This window comes from Phyllostomus discolor, chromosome 2 (genome assembly GCF_004126475.2).
Source record: "Phyllostomus discolor isolate MPI-MPIP mPhyDis1 chromosome 2, mPhyDis1.pri.v3, whole genome shotgun sequence".
In the NCBI taxonomy this organism is placed as follows: domain Eukaryota; kingdom Metazoa; phylum Chordata; class Mammalia; order Chiroptera; family Phyllostomidae; genus Phyllostomus; species Phyllostomus discolor.
Genome location: NC_040904.2, coordinates 195,129,471 through 195,147,044, shown reverse-complemented (window position 1 = coordinate 195,147,044; position 17,574 = coordinate 195,129,471). Strand labels below are relative to the sequence as shown.

Here is a 17,574-nt window from a genome sequence, read left to right as displayed (position 1 = left end):
CAACCTGTCAACCACCGATCCAGTTCAGTTAGCCCGGGCCTCTTCTCCCAACGGTCGTCCACTGCGGACGGCCAGTGCCCCGCCCCTCCGTTGCCATAACCACAGCACACGACGCCTCTTCCCTCTTCCCGCCCTTCCGAAACAACCCTGCACTCTCAGGGCCAGGACCCTCTCCAGCATTGCTTGTAATTGAACAGAACCAGAGTCTGCGCCCTTCTGCGAAGGGGGATTGGGTGGGAGGATTGGAGACTTGCGTCGGGCTGGTGTCCTTGTCCCCGAGGGGACAGGCAAACGGGGCTAAGCAGGATGGGAGAGTTAGAAGAAATGCGGGGGCTGGGGTTAGGAGTGCAAGGCAAGGGGAGGGGTCGGTAAGAGAGGTGGGAAGAATTGAGGAGGGTCACCCAGGAAACAGGGAGATGAGCTGCTGAAGGAGAGTTGGGTCTCAGGGGCCTGGAAAGGCATCCTGAGAGAGGGCTCCTTGGTGGGAAATATGGAGGCTGGGAATCAAAACGAGATGTTCATAGGGATGAGGAAAGAAGCATAGCTGGGAAAGAGAGGAGAGGTGATGGGTAATACTGCCGGCCCCATCAATGGAGGTGAGGGAGCTGAGGGTGGGCAGACGTTGAGGAGACCTTCTTTCTCCGGACCAGGACCTGGCTTGATCAAACTCCAGAGCCTTCAGCAGGGAAGAAAGATGTCAGATGAAGAGGATCTGGAAGATTTCGAGCCAGACCAGGAAGATCTGGAAAGGGAAGACGACGAGAAGGAGACAGAGGAGTGGGAGGATGACAGGAAAGAGGAGGAAGGCGGCTCTGAGGAAGTGAGAGCAGGGAAGGGAGGGGTCCTGGGGCTAAGGACAGGGTTGGGCTGGAAAGGGGTGCCTGACTCTGCTTCCTCCGGCAGTGGATTCTCAACCCCCTCACGGAGGACATGATGAAGGAAGGGCTTTCTTTGCTCTGTAAGACTGGAAATGGACTGGCCCATGCTTATGTCAAGCTGGAGGTTAAAGAAAGGTGCGTTTGGGGGCGTGGTGCAGAAGAGGACTGAGGTTGTGGGGCTCAATCTTCCTTCTCATCCTCATTCCTGGGTGTTTTGGCTGAGAGTCTGGATCGCTCTCATCCTGGTCCAGTGGGAGGGAAGGACAGACTTTACTTTTTAGGAGCTCTGAGTCTCCCTGTGTCAGCGCTGCCCGGGGGATTGGAGGCTGTGAGAGGGGATGTGGGGCTCCTACTGGACTCCCTCGCTTGTCCTTCAGAATGTAAGGTCTCAGCCCTTCACAGACACAAGATCCCTGCCCACTATTAAGAACCCACCTACCTTCTCTTCTCCCCTCACCTCTCCCATCCATCACTCATTCCTCTCCCCATTATAAACCATCTCCATGTGGCCCTCTGCTTTAGCACCTCTGCCAGCCCTTGCTGGATTCTTACCTTAACCTTGGCCCCTGCCATCTCCTAGAGATCTGACAGACATCTCTTTGCTGCGTTACTACATCCATCTGCGTTATGTGGATATTTCTGAGAACCATCTGACAGACTTGTCTCCACTCAATCACCTCACCCACCTGCTCTGGCTCAAGGCTGATGGCAACCGGCTTCGGAGTGCCCAGCTGAATGAACTGCCCTACCTGCAGATTGCCAGTTTTGCCTATAATCAGATCACGGACACTGAGGGCATCTCTCATCCTCTTCTGGGCATCCTGAATCTCAAAGGTAGGTCCTTAGGATGGGCTGCACAGATTCTTTCCTTCCTAGCCTGGGGCCAACAGGGGTGGGCAATGTGGTCCTCGGCTGTGCCACACAGCAATTTGTATTCACTCATTTATTCATTCAGATACATTGTGATTCGTTATGGCACTTCTCTCTAATGGAGAGAAAACAGTGAACAAATAAGTAGCCCCTATTGTCATGCAGTGTACAATCTAGGTGGGGGAGACGGACAATGAACACAATAAACACAGTAAATAAATTTATACACTGAGTCGAAAGGAGATATGTGTCATGGAGAAAATAGATCAGGGTAAAAGAAATGAGGGGGTGGGCACAGGTGGCAATTTCAAACGGGCTAGTTAGGACAAGCATCATTGAAAAGCTGATAATTGAGCAAAGACTTGAGGAAGGTGTTAAACCTGGACCTGTCTCTCCTCATATCTACCCAACATTAGAGGGAAAGAAGGATGCAGAGTCTCCCAAAACGGAGGCTCTGCTGCTGAACATTTTGGAGTGGCCCTTTGGGCTCTTGACACCCTCCTGCTCCTCAGGGAACCAAATCCAAACGGTGACAGGTCTGGACCCCCAGAAACTGATCAGCCTACACACACTGGAGCTTCGAGGGAACCAACTGGAAAGCACAATGGGGCTCAACCTTCCCAAGCTGAAGAACCTCTTCCTGGTAGCTCGCTGGGTCAGAGGGCGGTTGGTGCAGGGAAGAGGGCACTATCCTGGGGGCCAGGATGCCTGGCTTCTAGTAGGCTCAGCTACTAGCTTTATCATCATAATGATCATTGGTACCATTTATTGAGCCCTTACTTGATGCCAGATGCTGTGGTGATGCGAAGTTAAAGCAGACAAGCTGCTGACCAGATAGCAGGGCTGATAATACATAATACAGGGTAATACAGAAATAGTCTGCTTTGCATAATGTGCCATAACTGGGGTACAGGCATCAGGTTAAGGAGGCCACTTAAATGTTTAGTCATTTAGACTTTCCAACTTCCTCATTCCAGCATGGTGTTGAAGTCATTTCTCCTCAGTAGAGCAGTGGGGCTCTTAGACTTGGGGGTGGGTTGAAGCATGACCTCCTTAATCAGAGGCGGCTTTGGTGAGATGAGCAGTCAGTAGGGGGTTACTGCTGACTTTTGTCTGGATTGGCAGCTTCTCTCGGATTTCTCTTTCTTTCTTTCTTTCTTTCTTTCAGATTTTATTTATTTATTTTTAGAGAGAGGAGAAGGGAGGGAGAAAGACAGGGAGAGAAACATCAATGTGTGGTTGCCTCTGGCATGGCCCCTACCAGGAACCTGGCCCGCAACCCAGGCATGTGCCCTAACTGGGAATTGAACCAGCGACCCTTTGGTTCACAAGCAGGCACTGAATCCACTGAGCCACACCAGCCATGCTTTTCTTGGATTTCTTTATTTGTATCACTGATCTCTATCCCCTTCCACTCCCCTCCTATACCCCTCTCTATCTACCTCTTAGATTTCCTCTTTTGCTGCATCTCTTTCTCTTTTTAAAAAAGATTTTATTTATTTATTTTTAGAGAGAGGGGGAGAGAGAGGAAGAGAGAGAACTATCAATGTGTGGTTGCCTCTTCCACAACCCCTACTGGGGACCTGGATGTGCCCTGACTGGGAATCGAACTGGCAACCCTTTGCTTTGGAGTCTACTGCTCAATCCATTGAGCCACACCAGCAGGGCTGCAGCTCTTTCTGACTTCTCTTCCTTCCTTATCCTTCTCCCCTCTCCCAATATATCTGCTGTATCCTGGAGTCTAGGCACAGAACATGTTGAGGAAGGTGGAAGGCTTGGAGTACCTAAGTAATCTCACTAGCTTGCACCTTCGAGACAACCAGATTGAAACTCTGAGCGGCTTCTCCAAGGAAATGAAATCACTGCAGTACCTCAACCTGAGGTATGCACCCCCTCCAGGCCCCACTTTGCTCCTACACCCGACCAGGAGCAGCTTTTGACCCTGTGTTCTTCCCTGGCCCCAGTCTCCCAATCCTAGCCCACTTCAAGATTCTCAACTCATCCTCCATCCTGATCCTTATCCCTCCTTTCCCTACTTTCTTCTGCGTTCAGCTGTAATTGCAACACTAAGATCTTTAGAGTCTGAGACCCCCCAAATCCTTATGCATTCACTCCACAGTTATGGAGAACCTGCTACGTATCAGGCCTTGTACTGCGTTTCAGGAATACCTAATGGAACCCAGATGGTCCCTGTGCTGGAGAGACTCGGACTGGCTCCAGTTCTATTTTTTTGGTGTTAAGCCACATAAGTTTCTACTCTGCTTCTCCATGTTCTTGAACCCAAGTCCCCTTCCCATTTTCTGCCTCTCTTATCCTGAGTCCCACCTGGAAGGCCCCCTTACTGATGAAAAACAAACCAAAACAAAACAAAACAAAAAACACAAGCACACAAGATGTGCTCAGATATGAGCAGAGAAAAATCTTTGAAAGGAAATCTCTGGGTGGAAAGGCACTAGGGGCCAGGGGCATTTTCTTCCAGCCCCTCTTGTCTGAGGGAGGATTTTATGTGTGTTCATTAAGCAAAGATGTAAGGAAACTGCCTCCTTAGTAACAGGGCCTCCTCAGTCAAGGCTGGCAATGGAAACAGAATCTCCAAGTAGGGAGAAGTGGTATCACCTTGAACCCCAACTCCAACCTTAATTCATGGAGCAATCTCTTGCTAATTAGCTCTGCCACATCGGTCTGGTTGGTTGTAGGGACTTCTGTTTTCCTGTTAATAGTCTAAACAGGGATAGTGGACCCTTCTCAGTGACTGTTCCCTGGGGCGGTTTGGAAGTAAGTGCCGGGGAGATGCCTTGTCTCAATGACTCAGAGGTGCCCCCGGGGCCAAAGCTGCTCACCCTCCAGCGAAGCACAGGGCAGCCCAGCACAACGTGCACGCAGTGCTCCCAGTGAGAAATGCGGCGAGAGGTTCAGCACCTCCGCTGAGATAAGGTGAAACACTGAAACCTGATTTTATAAAGGCTTGAAGCACGAACACGAAAATAAACACACAATACCGTGTAATGAGGCACACATATTAAGAGATGAAGTTTGTTCTTTAGGCTGGGAGGTCCCAGCTCATCCCTATCTCTAGGTTCTGTTCGGTGGGGAGCACCAACATAGCATCCACCACCTCGAGCTTCAGTCTCAGTTCCTTCTCCACCGGCCCAAGTCCTATCTTCCAACCTCTGATTGGTTGTCATTGACACAGAAGTCTGTCCCTGCAAAGGAGATTTCCCTCCTGCTCCCCATCTGCAAGACAGGGCTGTGACCTAGCTTTGCTGCTTCAAAAGATAAATATGACACATTATAGAATAGAATATGGTACTTAGGGATTCCTCAAAGGGCAGAAAAGGGACAGGATTGGGGCTGGACAGCATCTCTGCAGCAAGTTTGTCAATGCTAGGCAGGCCCATCCATACAGAGAGTGTTTCTAGGGAAAGTGGAGCCCAGGGTAGAGTCCTCTAGAGACCCCATTCCTGGCAGCTGGCCTCCAAAGCCCAGTGAACCCCTCCTGACCATACTGGCAGGGGCAATCTAATAAGCAACCTGCAGGAGTTTGCCAAGCTTCGGGACCTGCCCAAGCTTCGAGCCTTGGTGCTGCTGGACAACCCATGTACCGACGAGAACGACTACCGCCAGGAGGCCCTGGTGCAGATGCCCCAGCTGGAACGTCTGGACAAGGAGTTCTTCGAGGAGGAGGATCGGTCTGAGGCTAATGAGATTCGTCAGAGGATGAAGGAGGAGCAGGAGCAGGAGCAGGAGCAGGAGGCCGAGCTTGAGCACTATGAGGATCCGGAGTAGCCACCGACGTAGCAGCAATTCTTCTGGCCTTCAAGGATAGTAAGGAAGCCGGCATGGAGGCAGGGAGGCAGGAAGAGGAGGCCAAGGGCCTGGCACATAGGGGGAGAAAGGAGTTGCTATAGAAGGAGGTGGGCGAAGAAGGGAAAGGCAAGGAGCACCCAGGGAGAGATCAGGGTTAGGAGTCGAGGGGTGTCTCAGAGTGAGGAGAAAGAGCCAGCAGGACCCAGGATCCTGGGGCTGAGAAAAGGCTTAGGAGATACATCAGGAAGCCAGAAGCATGAGTGAAAAGAACTGGGCAGGCAGACAGAGGTGCTGGTGTGGGGTGCACAGCCACACCGGACCTAGAGTGAAGGCCAGCTGGAAGGGCCAGGTCTGGGGCAAGACAGTGGTGGTGGGGCGGGAGGGAGGTGGTCATTGGCGCCTGAGGAATGCAGCCGAGCCTAGCAGAGAAGGCGGAAGAGAAGGATCCTGCACTAAAAACCTGAAGCTAAAAATAACAGGACACGGTTGGGGGAAGAAAGGAGGGCAGGGTGAGGCAGCAAGAGCCCGGGGAGATGCGCCCAGGAACGTGTAGCCGCTGGGCACTTGAGATGGGGGCAGAGGCAGCGCTGAGGATGCAGTTGGGCCCACAGGGTTTATTTCTGTCCTCTTCCTCCAGGGGATCAGAGGTACTGGCCCCAAGACCTGAGAAGGCTCCGTCAGCAGGGGTCACCACCGCACACCCTCAGGCGGAGACAGAGCACGCCCTCTCTTGCCCCAGGCCTGGGGATTCATCACCGCCTGCAGCCCAGACTCTGTGGGCACCGGGGCAGCGGGCTCGGAGGGCCTGAGCTCTGCCGAGAGCCGGGCAGCCGGCACCCTTCAGGCAGGTCTGCTAGGAGCCAAGCCCGGACCGGCCCAGGGGATATGCGGGTGGAGTTGGCCGCAGAGGGGCTGCGGGGCGGGCTGCGGGGTCAAGAACCGCTCTGGTTCCAATAAAGAGACATTTGGATACTCTTGTGTCTGACCGGGTTTGTGAGATGGGGAGTCTGTCGGGGGCTTCCCGGGCTGTAGCGGCTTCAGGACGCAGATTCCTCGGTGAGCCTGTGCCTGCTACTTCCCGGGGGGTCGAGAAGTGGGCAGGAGCTCGCGTGGGCGCCGGGAGAGGCGGGCTCTTGGTCGCCCCCAGCCCTCCCCCACTACACCCCTGTCGGCCCCCCACCCGCGCTCCTACGCGCGCCTCCATCCGCGCTCCTGACTCATCGGGGGCTCCGGGTCACATGCGCCCGCCCGGCCCTATCGGCGCCTCCCCCGTCCGTCGTCCGCCGCCCGCCCGCCCGGGAGCCGCAGTCGCCGCCGCCACTCCCGCTCGCTTTGCGCCGCCGCCGCCGCCGCCGCCGCCTGAGTCTGCAGCCCCGAGGTGAAGCCCCGGCCGGGCCCCTGCACCCCTCCGGCGCATCCCCTGGCCGCCCCGCCCCCGCCCCGCTGCCTGGGCCCGCGCGCATCCCTCCCCCGGGCGCTGCGCACCTGCTGTCACCCGCGCCTCCCCCGCGCCCTCCTTCCCCGTCTGCCCGGACCACTCCTCCGGGTTTCTGGCTGTCACCCCCTCCTCATTTGGGCGCCACACCTGCACCCTGGCCTCCCCCTCTCCCCACGCTCCGCGCTCCGCCTCGGGCTCCGTCGACACGAAGTTCGTGGTCTCCCCCGGCCGTGCGTTTTTATCCGCGCACATCCTCTCGGATTTGCATCTGGGGAGATGGCTGCTCTCAGCCTTCCGCAGCATCCCCGGACTTCTGCCTCTCTCCCACTCCGCCCCCCGGCGCCCCGCTCCGGGCGGCGAGCGGGGAATTTGGCCAGCGGCAGCTGGAGGACCGGCCCAACCCTGCCGCCTCCCCCTCCCCTCCCCCGGTGACACCCGGGACGGCGAGCCTCCCCAGGACCCTCGCCTGACTTCTCTGCTGCACATCTGTGTGGACAGGGGCTGGGGCCTGGGCTGAGTTGGGTGGCATGGGGGGAGGGGCTGGGCAGGAAAGGCTTGGGCTATTTAGACTACCCATCCTCTTCCTGGCTTCAACGGGAAAGGCAAACCTGGCAGCCATTCCGCTCGGAGGAGATCTGGGGGAACCCCACCAGCTGGCTGCCGAAGCGGCTGAGGGGATGAGGGAACCCCTGCTGGGCCCCTCGACTCCTCATTGCGGTGTCCTCCCACCTCGACGCTGGGTGTCACCCCGCCTCCCACTGCAGTGACCTTCTCCTCTCCCCGAGGCAGGGGTGGGGGGAATCCCTTCCACAGCCTCCACTGCCGAGGGCAGCAGCCTGCTCCTCCCCACCCCCCACCCACTGCAGTAACCTCTTTCCCATCCTTCCCAGCCTCTGGCCCCTCCCACTGATCTCAGGCTCCGCCCCTCTAAGCCTCTTACCTTTCTCCTCACTTCCCTTTCACCCAAGGAGATCCCAGCCATCATGTCGATAGAGAAGATCTGGGCCCGGGAGATCTTGGACTCCCGTGGAAACCCCACCGTGGAGGTGGATCTCCACACGGCCAAAGGTACTGAGCGCGGCCTGGACCTGAACACAGCCCCTCAACCCCCACCGCAACTGCACCCCCCAGTGCTGGGTTTGCCCAGGCCTGGGATGGGAAGTTTCCTTGATTCCCAGCAGGGGTGGGGTGCTGGGCCAGGCCCACAGCCTGGATTGTGGGGGGTGGGTCCTGTTGTCCAGGGGAGCTAGACTACACAGGCCTCCGTGTTCTAGTTCAGTGTGTGATGCATGCCCTGCCGCTGCATGTTTGTGAATGCGCCCGTGTGTGTGTGTTTGTGTGTGTATGTGTGTGAATGCATGACTTCAGTGCCTCAGTGGAGTGGAGGAGGAGGCCTTTGCTTGTGCATCTGCCTTTGTGTGTGCTTGTGTGCATTAGGGAGCAGTGTGTGTATCAGAGTGTAGTTGTGTATTAGAGAGCTGTATGCATGCCTATGTGTGTGCGCCAGGGAGCACTGTGCATGTGTGTGTTAGGGAGCTGTGTGTATATTAGAATAGTTGTGTATTAGGGAGCCATGCGCGTGCGCGCACACACACACACACACACACACACACATAGGAGTGTGTGGTAGGGAGCAGTGTGTGTGTGTATTAGAGTAGTTGTGCATTAGGGAGCTGCACGCCTGTGTACTAGGGAGTAGTGTGTGTGTGTCAGGGAACAGTATTGTGTGCTAGGGAGCAGTGTGTGTGTGTGTGTTTGTGTGTGGATTAGGGAGCAGCGTATGGTGTATGCATTAGGGCACTATGTTTTGTGTATTAGGGAGCTGTGTGTTTTCTAGGAAGCAGTGTGTGTGTGTGCATCAGGGAGCTGTGTGTGTGTCTCTGTGTGTGTCTGTGTATTAGGAGCTGTGTGGGGAGAGGGCTGGATGTGACAGGCAGAAGTTTAGACCTGGAGTGCTAATGGGACCCCTGTTCCTGTACTGTCTTTCTCTCCTCCTCCTCACTCCATGTTCCTCTCCCAGGTCTTTTCAGGGCTGCGGTGCCCAGTGGGGCCTCCACTGGGATCTATGAGGCCCTGGAGCTAAGGGACGGGGACAAACAGCGGTACTTAGGCAAAGGTGAGGCCCTCTCTCCTTTCCAAGCTCTCTTACCCCTCATCCTAATACTCCCACCTCACTCAGCCCCCAAGGCTCTGTTTGCACTCCTTCCCTGCCTTTTCTCTTCTGGCACCTCTGGCCTGACCTAGCCTGGCCTCTTTGCCTCTCCCCAGGTGTCCTGAAGGCAGTGGACCACATCAACACCATCATTGCGCCAGCCCTCATCAGCTCAGTGAGGCTCACTCTTTGCTGGGGGAGGCAGGACCAGGGTCCTGGAAGGCATCCTGGGTCAGGGGATGAGTGGGGGGGGGGGGGGGGGGAAAGGCCCACCCCTTGGGAATCATGGTTACCAAGGGAAGGGTGGGACCCCTTACTGGTCTCTGCTCCCGTGAGGGCTCAGGTCCCCAGATCCCGACAGGCCACTGTCACAAGAACCCGGTTGGACCCTGGCCGGATGTGAGCCTGTGCGAAGGGGGGCCCTGTGTCTGAGGGCCCAGCTCCATTCTGGCCCTGCGTGATGGTGGCTCTGCCTGCAGGGTCTCTCGGTGGTGGAGCAGGAGAAGCTGGACAATCTGATGTTGCAGTTGGATGGGACTGAGAACAAATGTAAGCAGGGGCCAGGGAAAAAGTGGGGAGGCTGAAGATGTATGGAGCAGCCAGAGAACGGAGGGGGCCAGCGCTGTGGGGCCTTCCTGAGGAAGGACTTCTCCCCTCCGCCCCCAGAATCAGAGCAGAAGATGAGTTTAATGCAGTGGTGGTGGCGGAGAGACATCAGACAGAGGAAGAACTTTGCAGCATGAAGAGAAGGGGGTTGGCATGAGACAGCCTGGTCTTGGGATGTTTAGAAACATGTGCAGCTCTCTGCCCTTTCCTGTCACCTCCCCGCAACTGACGAGCTATTTCAGGGGAAAATGGATGAGATGTTGCAGGAGAGGAGGGAGGGGGCGTCTCCTTTCCTGGCTCCTTTGCAGACTGTGGGTGGAGGCAAGGGCTGGATGGGGAAGGGGATATTTTTGCTCAGTGCTTTTCTCTATAATCTCCCAGCCAAGTTTGGCGCCAATGCCATCCTGGGTGTGTCCCTGGCTGTGTGTAAGGCAGGGGCAGCTGAGCGGGAATTGCCCCTATATCGCCACATTGCTCAGCTGGCTGGGAACTCAGACCTCATCCTGCCTGTGCCGGTGAGCACCGCGCCACGTCTGTGCCTTTCCCAGGGTGGGGGCAGGGGGCGCATGGAACCTTGGGAAGACTCACGGAAGGCAAAGGGATTGGGGCGACTAAAGGACTAAAGAGAAAGGAACGGGGACATGAGGCTCAGAGTCTGGGGAGCTGGGGGAAGTTTGGGATCTTGGGCGAACACTCCCAGGGGCGGAGAGGCAAACGCTCAGTGGCTTTTCTGTCCTGTGGCTCCCAGGCCTTCAATGTGATCAATGGAGGCTCTCATGCCGGCAACAAGCTGGCCATGCAGGAGTTCATGATCCTCCCAGTGGGCGCGGAGAGCTTTCGTGACGCCATGCGACTCGGGGCGGAGGTCTACCACACCCTCAAGGGGGTCATCAAGGACAAGTACGGCAAGGATGCCACCAATGTGGGAGACGAGGGTGGCTTTGCCCCCAATATCCTGGAGAACAGTGAAGGTGAGACCAGGAGCCTTACTCCCAGCTCTGGGCCATCGGTGGAGTGGGGGAGGGGGGCGCACGCTTCGCCACATCCTGAGGAGTTTGGGTGGATGGTCCTTGACTCCTGCCAGCTCTCCGAGGTGGCACTTCTTGGAGTGGCTTCCAGAAGGCCTGCCGAATCCACACGCAGGCCTAGGAGAACAGTCGTCACCCGCCCAGCCGGCTTCCTTAGCAACTGTAAATTCTCTCGGGAGCTCCTGGGAGAGCTGGAAGGTGACCTGGGTCACCTGTGGGATCCATCCCAGCCTGTAACTCCAAAGGGTTCTCAGTTTGACGAGACACACTGAACTCCAGGTAATCTACTTCAAATCTATCCCACCTCACCCCAGCTTCTGAGGCCCCAAGGACCCTTAACTTTTCTCTGCCAGGGGAGAAACTGCATGGTGAGTAGAAACAATACCACAGTGGCTAAGAGTTAAGGTTCTGAGGCCAAACTGCCTGCGTTTGGATCTTGACTTGAAGACTTACTGGCTGATGATCTTTCTCACTTATTTTCTCCATGCTTTGTCTTTCTTATCTGTAAGATGGGAATACTAACAACAACATCTACTTCATAGCATCATTGTGGAGATTAAAGATTTTGTTTGTTTATTTTTAGAGAGAGGAAAGGGAGGGAAACATTAATCAGTTGGCTCTCACATGCTCCCTACTGGGGACCTGACCCGCAACTCAGACATGTGCCCTGACTGGGAATTGAACCAGCGACCCTTGGGTTCACAAGCTGGCACTCAATCTACTGAGCCACACCAGCCAGGGCTCATTGTGTGAGATCATTATATGTGAAGTACTAAGGTGACATAGTTAGCCCTCAATAAGTGACAGCTATTAAAAAAAGCATTTTTATTAATATAAGCCTATTCCTCTGCCTTCCTGGAAGATGGCCTGCTCCTTCCAGACCTGAGGATAACCCCAGGGAGAGCCTTAGCTGCGTCCGCACATCAAGCCCTCTACCACTGCCCTTAATCTCTTCCTTTCCCACATTCCTCCTTGTCTGCCCTTCCTGCTAATAATCTCACTGCGTTTCACCTCTAGCCTTGGAACTGGTGAAGGAAGCCATTGACAAGGCGGGCTACACGGAAAAGATTGTCATCGGCATGGATGTCGCTGCCTCAGAGTTTTATCGTGACGGCAAATACGACTTGGATTTCAAGTCTCCTGCTGACCCTTCCCGCTACATCACTGGGGACCAGCTGGGGTCCCTCTACCAGGACTTTGTCAGGGACTATCCTGGTGAGAGCAAGGCGGGTGTGGGGGAGGGCAGGGGGCCGGCAGGGGGCCAGCGGGGATGTGTTGGGGCAACTCTGGACCTTATTGGGTGCTGACTCAGGTGCCCAGTAGAGGGATGGGATGCGGAAGCCTCCTGCAGAGCCAAGGCTTTGTATGTGGTGTAAGTGTGCAGGTACCTGGGATGGATCTGCTCCATCTGCTTTGGATTCTGATTCAAGTCATGTGCGCTGAAGCTACTGGGTTCACGGGGAAGGCTTTGGAAGAAACCAGGGATGTTGAGAGCATGACTGGACCTGGTGGGGAGCAAGCACATTTCAGCATTTAGGGTGGATAAAGTTGGGGATGCTCAGTGGATCTGGGAACGATGTGTGAACAGAAGGCTGATGCGGAACTGAATCAGCCTTCAGGTCTACCAGAGGCTTCAGATATGAGTTGCAGAATGAAGGATTTTGATTAGTCATGAGGAAGGGCTGCCTGGTTGTGAAAATATGGAAATGCAGGTAGGTCGTGAGAGAGATTCTGAACCCTTATTTTTTGAAAGCTTTAGAATGAATCAAGGTAAGGATCAGTTGGGGCAGGCTTACTTGGGGATGGGGGTGGGGCAAGAGGAGCAGGCTCAGTTGGCCGGGGCATCCGACCATCTCAGGGAATCATGCCCACCTGGCACGGAGCCCCAGGGAGGGTCAACAGCCCCTTCGCCACTCTCCCTGCAGTGGTCTCCATTGAGGACCCCTTCGACCAGGATGACTGGGCTGCCTGGTCGAAGTTCACAGCCAATGTAGGGATACAGATTGTGGGTGACGACCTGACAGTGACCAACCCAAAGCGTATCGAGCGGGCAGTGGAAGAGAAGGCCTGCAACTGTCTGCTGCTCAAGGTCAACCAGATCGGTTCGGTCACTGAAGCCATCCAAGCGTGAGTGCCTCCCGGTTCTCTCCTGCTCAGCCCCTGTTCCCCAGGACCCCTCCTGCAAGGGCTGTAAGTCTAATCCCGCCCATTTACGCTGAAGCAAACGGGGGAACCTGGAGTCACCTTCAGAGCCCTCAGCTCTGCTCTCTCCATCACGGAGCCTCTGCTCCCCTCCCAGAGGGCTTCCCTCCAGAAACTTCTTTTCTAAGGGAGGGGTCCAAGGTTCTCCATTTTATTTATTTGTTTGTTTGTTTGTTTTCAGAGAGGGGAAGGGTGGGATAAAGAGAGGGAGAGAAACTTAATGAGCAAGAGATACGATTGGTTGCCTCTTGCCCCCAACCATGGACCTGGCCCGCATGCCCTGACGGGCAAGCGAATAGGTGACCTTTCAGTTTGCAGGCCAGTGATCAATCCCCCAAGCCACACCAGGCAGGGCCAGATTATTTCTTGACACAGACCAACATTGGGGCTGGAAAGAGAGTGCCCAGGGCGAGGGGCTGGCGGTCAGTGCTGATGTATCCATACAGGTGCAAGCTGGCCCAGGAGAATGGCTGGGGAGTCATGGTGAGTCATCGCTCAGGAGAGACTGAGGACACGTTCATCGCAGACCTGGTGGTGGGGCTGTGCACAGGTCAGGTGAGTGCAAAGGAGATCTTTGTGCAGTGGGTGGGTTCTAGGCTCAGGTGGGTGTCTCCTTCCAGGTGTTTGAAGGTGTCAGGGGAATTTCAAGGGACTGTAAGTTTCCTTTCAAGGAATGAAGGCACAGCTGCTGAGCTGCTTGTCTCTCTGGGTGTTTCAGATCAAGACTGGTGCCCCGTGCCGTTCTGAGCGTCTGGCTAAGTACAACCAGCTCATGAGGTGAGGGAACCTGGGGACTGGGAGCCAGGGCTCAGGGGTAAAAGCTGTTTGCCCACTGTCCCCTCTCCAGTGCCCCGACCAGTAGAAATCCAGAAAAGATTGAAAGATGGGTTGACTGGTGGCCTGCTGGACGAATCCTGCAGGTCACGTGGGAAAGCCGGGGAACGCCCACGCTGGGGCTGGGCCTCGGGAGCAGGCCTTGTGAGGTGCCTGGAGACCCGGGGGCCTCCTGCAGCCGCCTACTTGACATTTCCTTTCCGGCTCATCTCTCTCAGAATTGAGGAAGAGCTGGGAGATGAAGCACGCTTCGCGGGACACAACTTCCGCAACCCCAGCGTGCTGTGATCCCTCTGCCTGCCTGGAGCCTGGGACCCCCTCCCATCACCCCGGAGCCCCTTCCCGTCCTGCTCTGCGGTATTTCACCTCGGACACCCCGGCTGACCTGCTGCGCCGCTCCTGGGCTTGTCCCACCCCTGCTGTCTCTGCTTGTCCCCCTCGGGTTCCACACTCTTCACTGCCCCTTCCTTCCCGTTCTCTCCCCTCGAAGACTGGCCACAGGACCGAGGATCACAAGGGGGTCCATGGCAGGATGAGCAGGGTCTGCGATGGGAGCATCAGGGCTGGTGGCTGAGGCATCTGGAGAGGGGCCACGCATCACTTGTGATCTGTGTCGGTTCCATGTGTTCTCCACGTTGCGGATGAGCCAGGCACTGCGTGGCGCGGAGGTGGAGGGAGGTGCTGGCTCCTGGTCGTGCCTGGCCTAAGGTTTCAGTGTGTTGTTTGTTTGTTTATTTATTTTCACCCATCCTGTTAATTAATCAATCATTTCCCCATAACTCCAGGGCTAAAAACTGGAGGTGGGGGCACTAGTGTCTGTATTTCATGTGGCTGTAGATTCCGAGATGGCCTGGGATGGGAAGTCTTGCTGGAATGCCAAGGCTAACAGGAAAGGGCCCTGCTGGCGGTCCCTTTGTGTGTACCCACCCCTCTCTGAAGCCTGGCTGGGGCCACAGGTGGGGCTGTGCACCGGGGGGCTCTTCCCCAGACCTCTTCCCGGCTCTGCCTTCCCCGTTCCTCCTTCAGCTGCACCAGAGCAACGCCTCACTCCCTGTGCCACGCTCCACACCTCTGTGGCACTGAAACGAGCACCACCATTAAAGTCTGAATCACAGTGCATTGTTGTGTCTGAGGAGTCTCACTGTAGTCCGTGTGAGGGGAGCACCGGGAAGGCAGTCGGTGACACTGGATAGCAGAGCCGGGGAGGGCACAGGCACAGGAGGAGGAAGACAAATAGAACAAAGGTGGCAGCAGACAGCATTGCCTACGCCACCCCGGCCAGGTGAGGTCTGCCTTGCCCCTGCCTTCTCAGCAGCAAGCTTGGCCCCAGGTGAATTAGGAGTTCTTAACTTGACACAAGAATTATTAAAATTATAAAAAATGTTGTGCTTATGTGCATTTTGGGGGAAAGGTGTCCAAAGTGTTTTCAGGTTCCCAAAGGGCCTTGCCCAAAGAAGGGATAAATCTGTGAACTAGAGCAGCTCCCATACCGGGGCTCTCCCAAACAAAACCCTGTCTGCTTCTGAGGTGAGACAGCATTGCATGGCTATTACTCCCTGCAAGGCGGGGGGCCGGGCAGGGAAGCATGGTACTAGGGGATGGAGAGGAGGGCCTGAGGAAACAGTCCTCCAGCTAACTGGAGACTGAACTACTCAACAGGCTCCACTCCCTGCAGTCGGGTCAGCCTTCAAGGAGGGTGCTAGTGTGTGGCTGGAGACACACAATGCTTCAGCTCCTATGGAGCCCCAGCATTGAGATGGGAACCCAGAAACCAAGCAGGGGTGACGACCCCCTTCAGTACTTTGGATCCTAGGGGCTGGGGGAAGCTGTGGCCACTAGAGGGAGGCAAGGTTCTGCAGGACAACATACCGGAGTCTGGCTAAAGGGGGGGTGGGAGGAATTTCAAGGTTGTTCCCTTTGTGAGCCTCCCACTCTGTTTCTATTCGGAGTTCTGGTCCTGGACTTCCTCTGCCATCCTACCCAGCTCCAGGACTAGAAGATTCCAGTCCTGCATGGGCAGGACCCATTTCTCTGCCCTGTCCTTCCTGCGTCCCTGCCACCTCCTCCATTTTCAGTTGGAAGAACTTCTTGCCCCCTCTGCTCTGTGCCTCTTCGTTTCAGTGCTTCGGTGTGGGCATCTCATCTTTCCCTTCTCTCCTGGCGCCTTTTCTGTTTCCCTCGGGGCACGCTACTTTTTCCGTACCTCTTGGTGCATTATATTCATCTTTTCTCTAGGGTGCATTATTTTCACCTTTCTTTAGTACCTTCTGGTTTAAAGAAAAGTACCAGGCTTATTCTGGTGGGAGCCACATTCCCTAACCTCTGCCCTTTCCTCCCTCCTTACTAAGTCGCCTTCTCTGGCAGCCATGCTCCCCCCCGCCCTCCACCACCACCACCACCCAGGTACTGGGTGGATAGGGTTACGCCAGCCCTGCCAGGGCTTCCTAGGCCCTTCTCTCCACTTTCCCTTTGTGCCGTTGCCTGGAGACCAGTGGGTTGTGGGGGGCTGGGGCCAGAGAGCGAGCTGGGGTGAGGGATGGTAGCGGTGGTGGTGTGTGTGTGGTGCTTCTTGAAGCTGAGCTGTCAGCTGGCCCTCAGGTAGGAGAGGAACTGGAAAGGGTAGGCCCTGGCTTTTCTTCTGACTCGCCCATCCTCTATTCCAACCTGTGCCTAAATTTTTCTTTTAGGCTCAGATATGCCATCATCCTAATCCATCCCTTAGTGGTGAAAAACAAGCAACCCCCCCCCCCCGAAAAAAAACCAAACAAACAAACCAGTAACAACAAAAAAACCAAACCTGGAAGGGAATTGGAAAGGGCCCAGGCCAGGGCCCAGCAGGAGACTGAACCGGGAAGTGGGGGGAGAGAGAGAGAGGGAAGGAGGGAGGGAGGGAAGGAGGAATGTAATAGGGAGGTGGGTGAGGGGTAGGAGGAGCCTTGGAGCAAAGTAGGGAGGTGGGGATTTAGGGGCAGGAGCTATCCTAGGATACTGGGATGGGGGAGAGCATTGGGGGGTGGGGGGAGATAGGGAGCTGGCCTGGGCTTTTGAAGGCCCTAAAGAATAAGGAAGGTGGGCATGGGGTGGTAAAGTGCCAGCCAATTCAAGAGATTGAAGAGTGGTGACTCCTTCCTAGGCCAAGGAAGCCTTCTTGTTCAGGGTCCCCAGAGCTTTGGAATCTTTTTAGAGCTTTTGGGTATTTCTAGAATTTGGCTGAGCCTGGCCCAAGGAAATATGAGACAAAATCTACTGAGTTGCTACAGAGCCAACCTCCTTCCTTTTCAGAAGGTTGGGGGGGATCCTGCCATTCAGGGTCCATCCTTGGCCTCTGGCTGGCCTGGCCTCACACATACCCTATCCCCACCCCAAATCTGGAGAACTATTAGGGCTCCCAATCCAAACTCCAGCTCCAGCTCTTCCTATTTCCCAGCCTGCCTCCCTCCCATTCTCTGGCCTTCCCACTCTCAGCTGCCAAAAACCAACCAGTGTCTTGGCGTCCTTTGTCCTGGGAGATGTTGCAGTTTAGTGTGGGGCCAGGGAGCCAGCCCAGAAGACACTGGTGCTGGACTGCTGGGGGTGCTGGCTTTAAGTCTGAAGACTGGGAATGGCTGGCAGACTGACAGTGTCAGAGGCTGCTTGGAGAGCCGTGGGAGGAGAAGAAAGAGCCTTAGGCCTGTGGTGGGGACTGTCTCCACATTAGAATGATTGGGATTGGGGGATGAGGGCACCTAGGGATCTGGCTATGCTTTGAGCCAGAATCCC

At 55.6% G+C, this 17,574-nt stretch overlaps 2 protein-coding genes across 4 annotated transcripts; both read left to right on the top strand.

Annotated features, from left to right (window-relative positions):
• Positions 1–2: 2 nt before the first annotated feature.
• On the top strand, positions 3–6,527 carry LRRC23 (leucine rich repeat containing 23). Of its 3 annotated transcripts, XM_028533245.2 has the most exons (8): positions 3–233; positions 651–820; positions 904–1,013; positions 1,459–1,712; positions 2,261–2,391; positions 3,494–3,630; positions 5,261–5,573; positions 6,193–6,527. In XM_028533245.2, exons 2-7 carry the CDS (start codon positions 695–697, stop codon positions 5,532–5,534), a joined length of 1,032 nt encoding a protein of 343 aa, XP_028389046.1. In that variant the 5' UTR covers positions 3–233; positions 651–694; the 3' UTR covers positions 5,535–5,573; positions 6,193–6,527. The 3 variants fall into 3 exon arrangements, with proteins under 3 accessions (XP_028389046.1, XP_035873247.1, XP_035873246.1); XM_036017354.1 differs by having other exon boundaries at positions 3–185; positions 5,261–6,527; XM_036017353.1 differs by having other exon boundaries at positions 5,261–6,527.
• A 322-nt stretch (positions 6,528–6,849) lies between these two features.
• Positions 6,850–14,934, top strand: ENO2 (enolase 2). Its single transcript, XM_028533176.2, has 12 exons — positions 6,850–6,933; positions 7,962–8,061; positions 9,014–9,109; positions 9,262–9,320; positions 9,625–9,694; positions 10,133–10,266; positions 10,500–10,722; positions 11,797–11,994; positions 12,705–12,906; positions 13,428–13,536; positions 13,700–13,758; positions 14,034–14,934. The coding sequence occupies exons 2-12, from the start codon at positions 7,977–7,979 to the stop codon at positions 14,101–14,103; spliced, it is 1,305 nt and encodes a 434-aa protein (XP_028388977.1). The 5' UTR covers positions 6,850–6,933; positions 7,962–7,976; the 3' UTR covers positions 14,104–14,934.
• Positions 14,935–17,574: the final 2,640 nt, after the last annotated feature.

What these genes read in the sequence shown, in the direction of transcription:
- LRRC23 (XM_036017354.1), top strand. Translation starts at nt 695, where the DNA reads ATGTCAGATGAAGAGGATCTGGAAGATTTCGAGCCAGACCAGGAAGAT. An exon ending in AGGAAGGCGGCTCTGAGGAA is followed by an intron (nt 821 to 903) that starts GTGAGAGCAGGG and finishes TTCCTCCGGCAG; the next exon opens with TGGATTCTCAACCCCCTCAC. An exon ending in GGGCATCCTGAATCTCAAAG is followed by an intron (nt 1,713 to 2,260) that starts GTAGGTCCTTAG and finishes CCTGCTCCTCAG; the next exon opens with GGAACCAAATCCAAACGGTG.
- ENO2 (XM_028533176.2), top strand. Translation starts at nt 7,977, where the DNA reads ATGTCGATAGAGAAGATCTGGGCCCGGGAGATCTTGGACTCCCGTGGA. An exon ending in GGATCTCCACACGGCCAAAG is followed by an intron (nt 8,062 to 9,013) that starts GTACTGAGCGCG and finishes TTCCTCTCCCAG; the next exon opens with GTCTTTTCAGGGCTGCGGTG. An exon ending in GTCACTGAAGCCATCCAAGC is followed by an intron (nt 12,907 to 13,427) that starts GTGAGTGCCTCC and finishes GTATCCATACAG; the next exon opens with GTGCAAGCTGGCCCAGGAGA.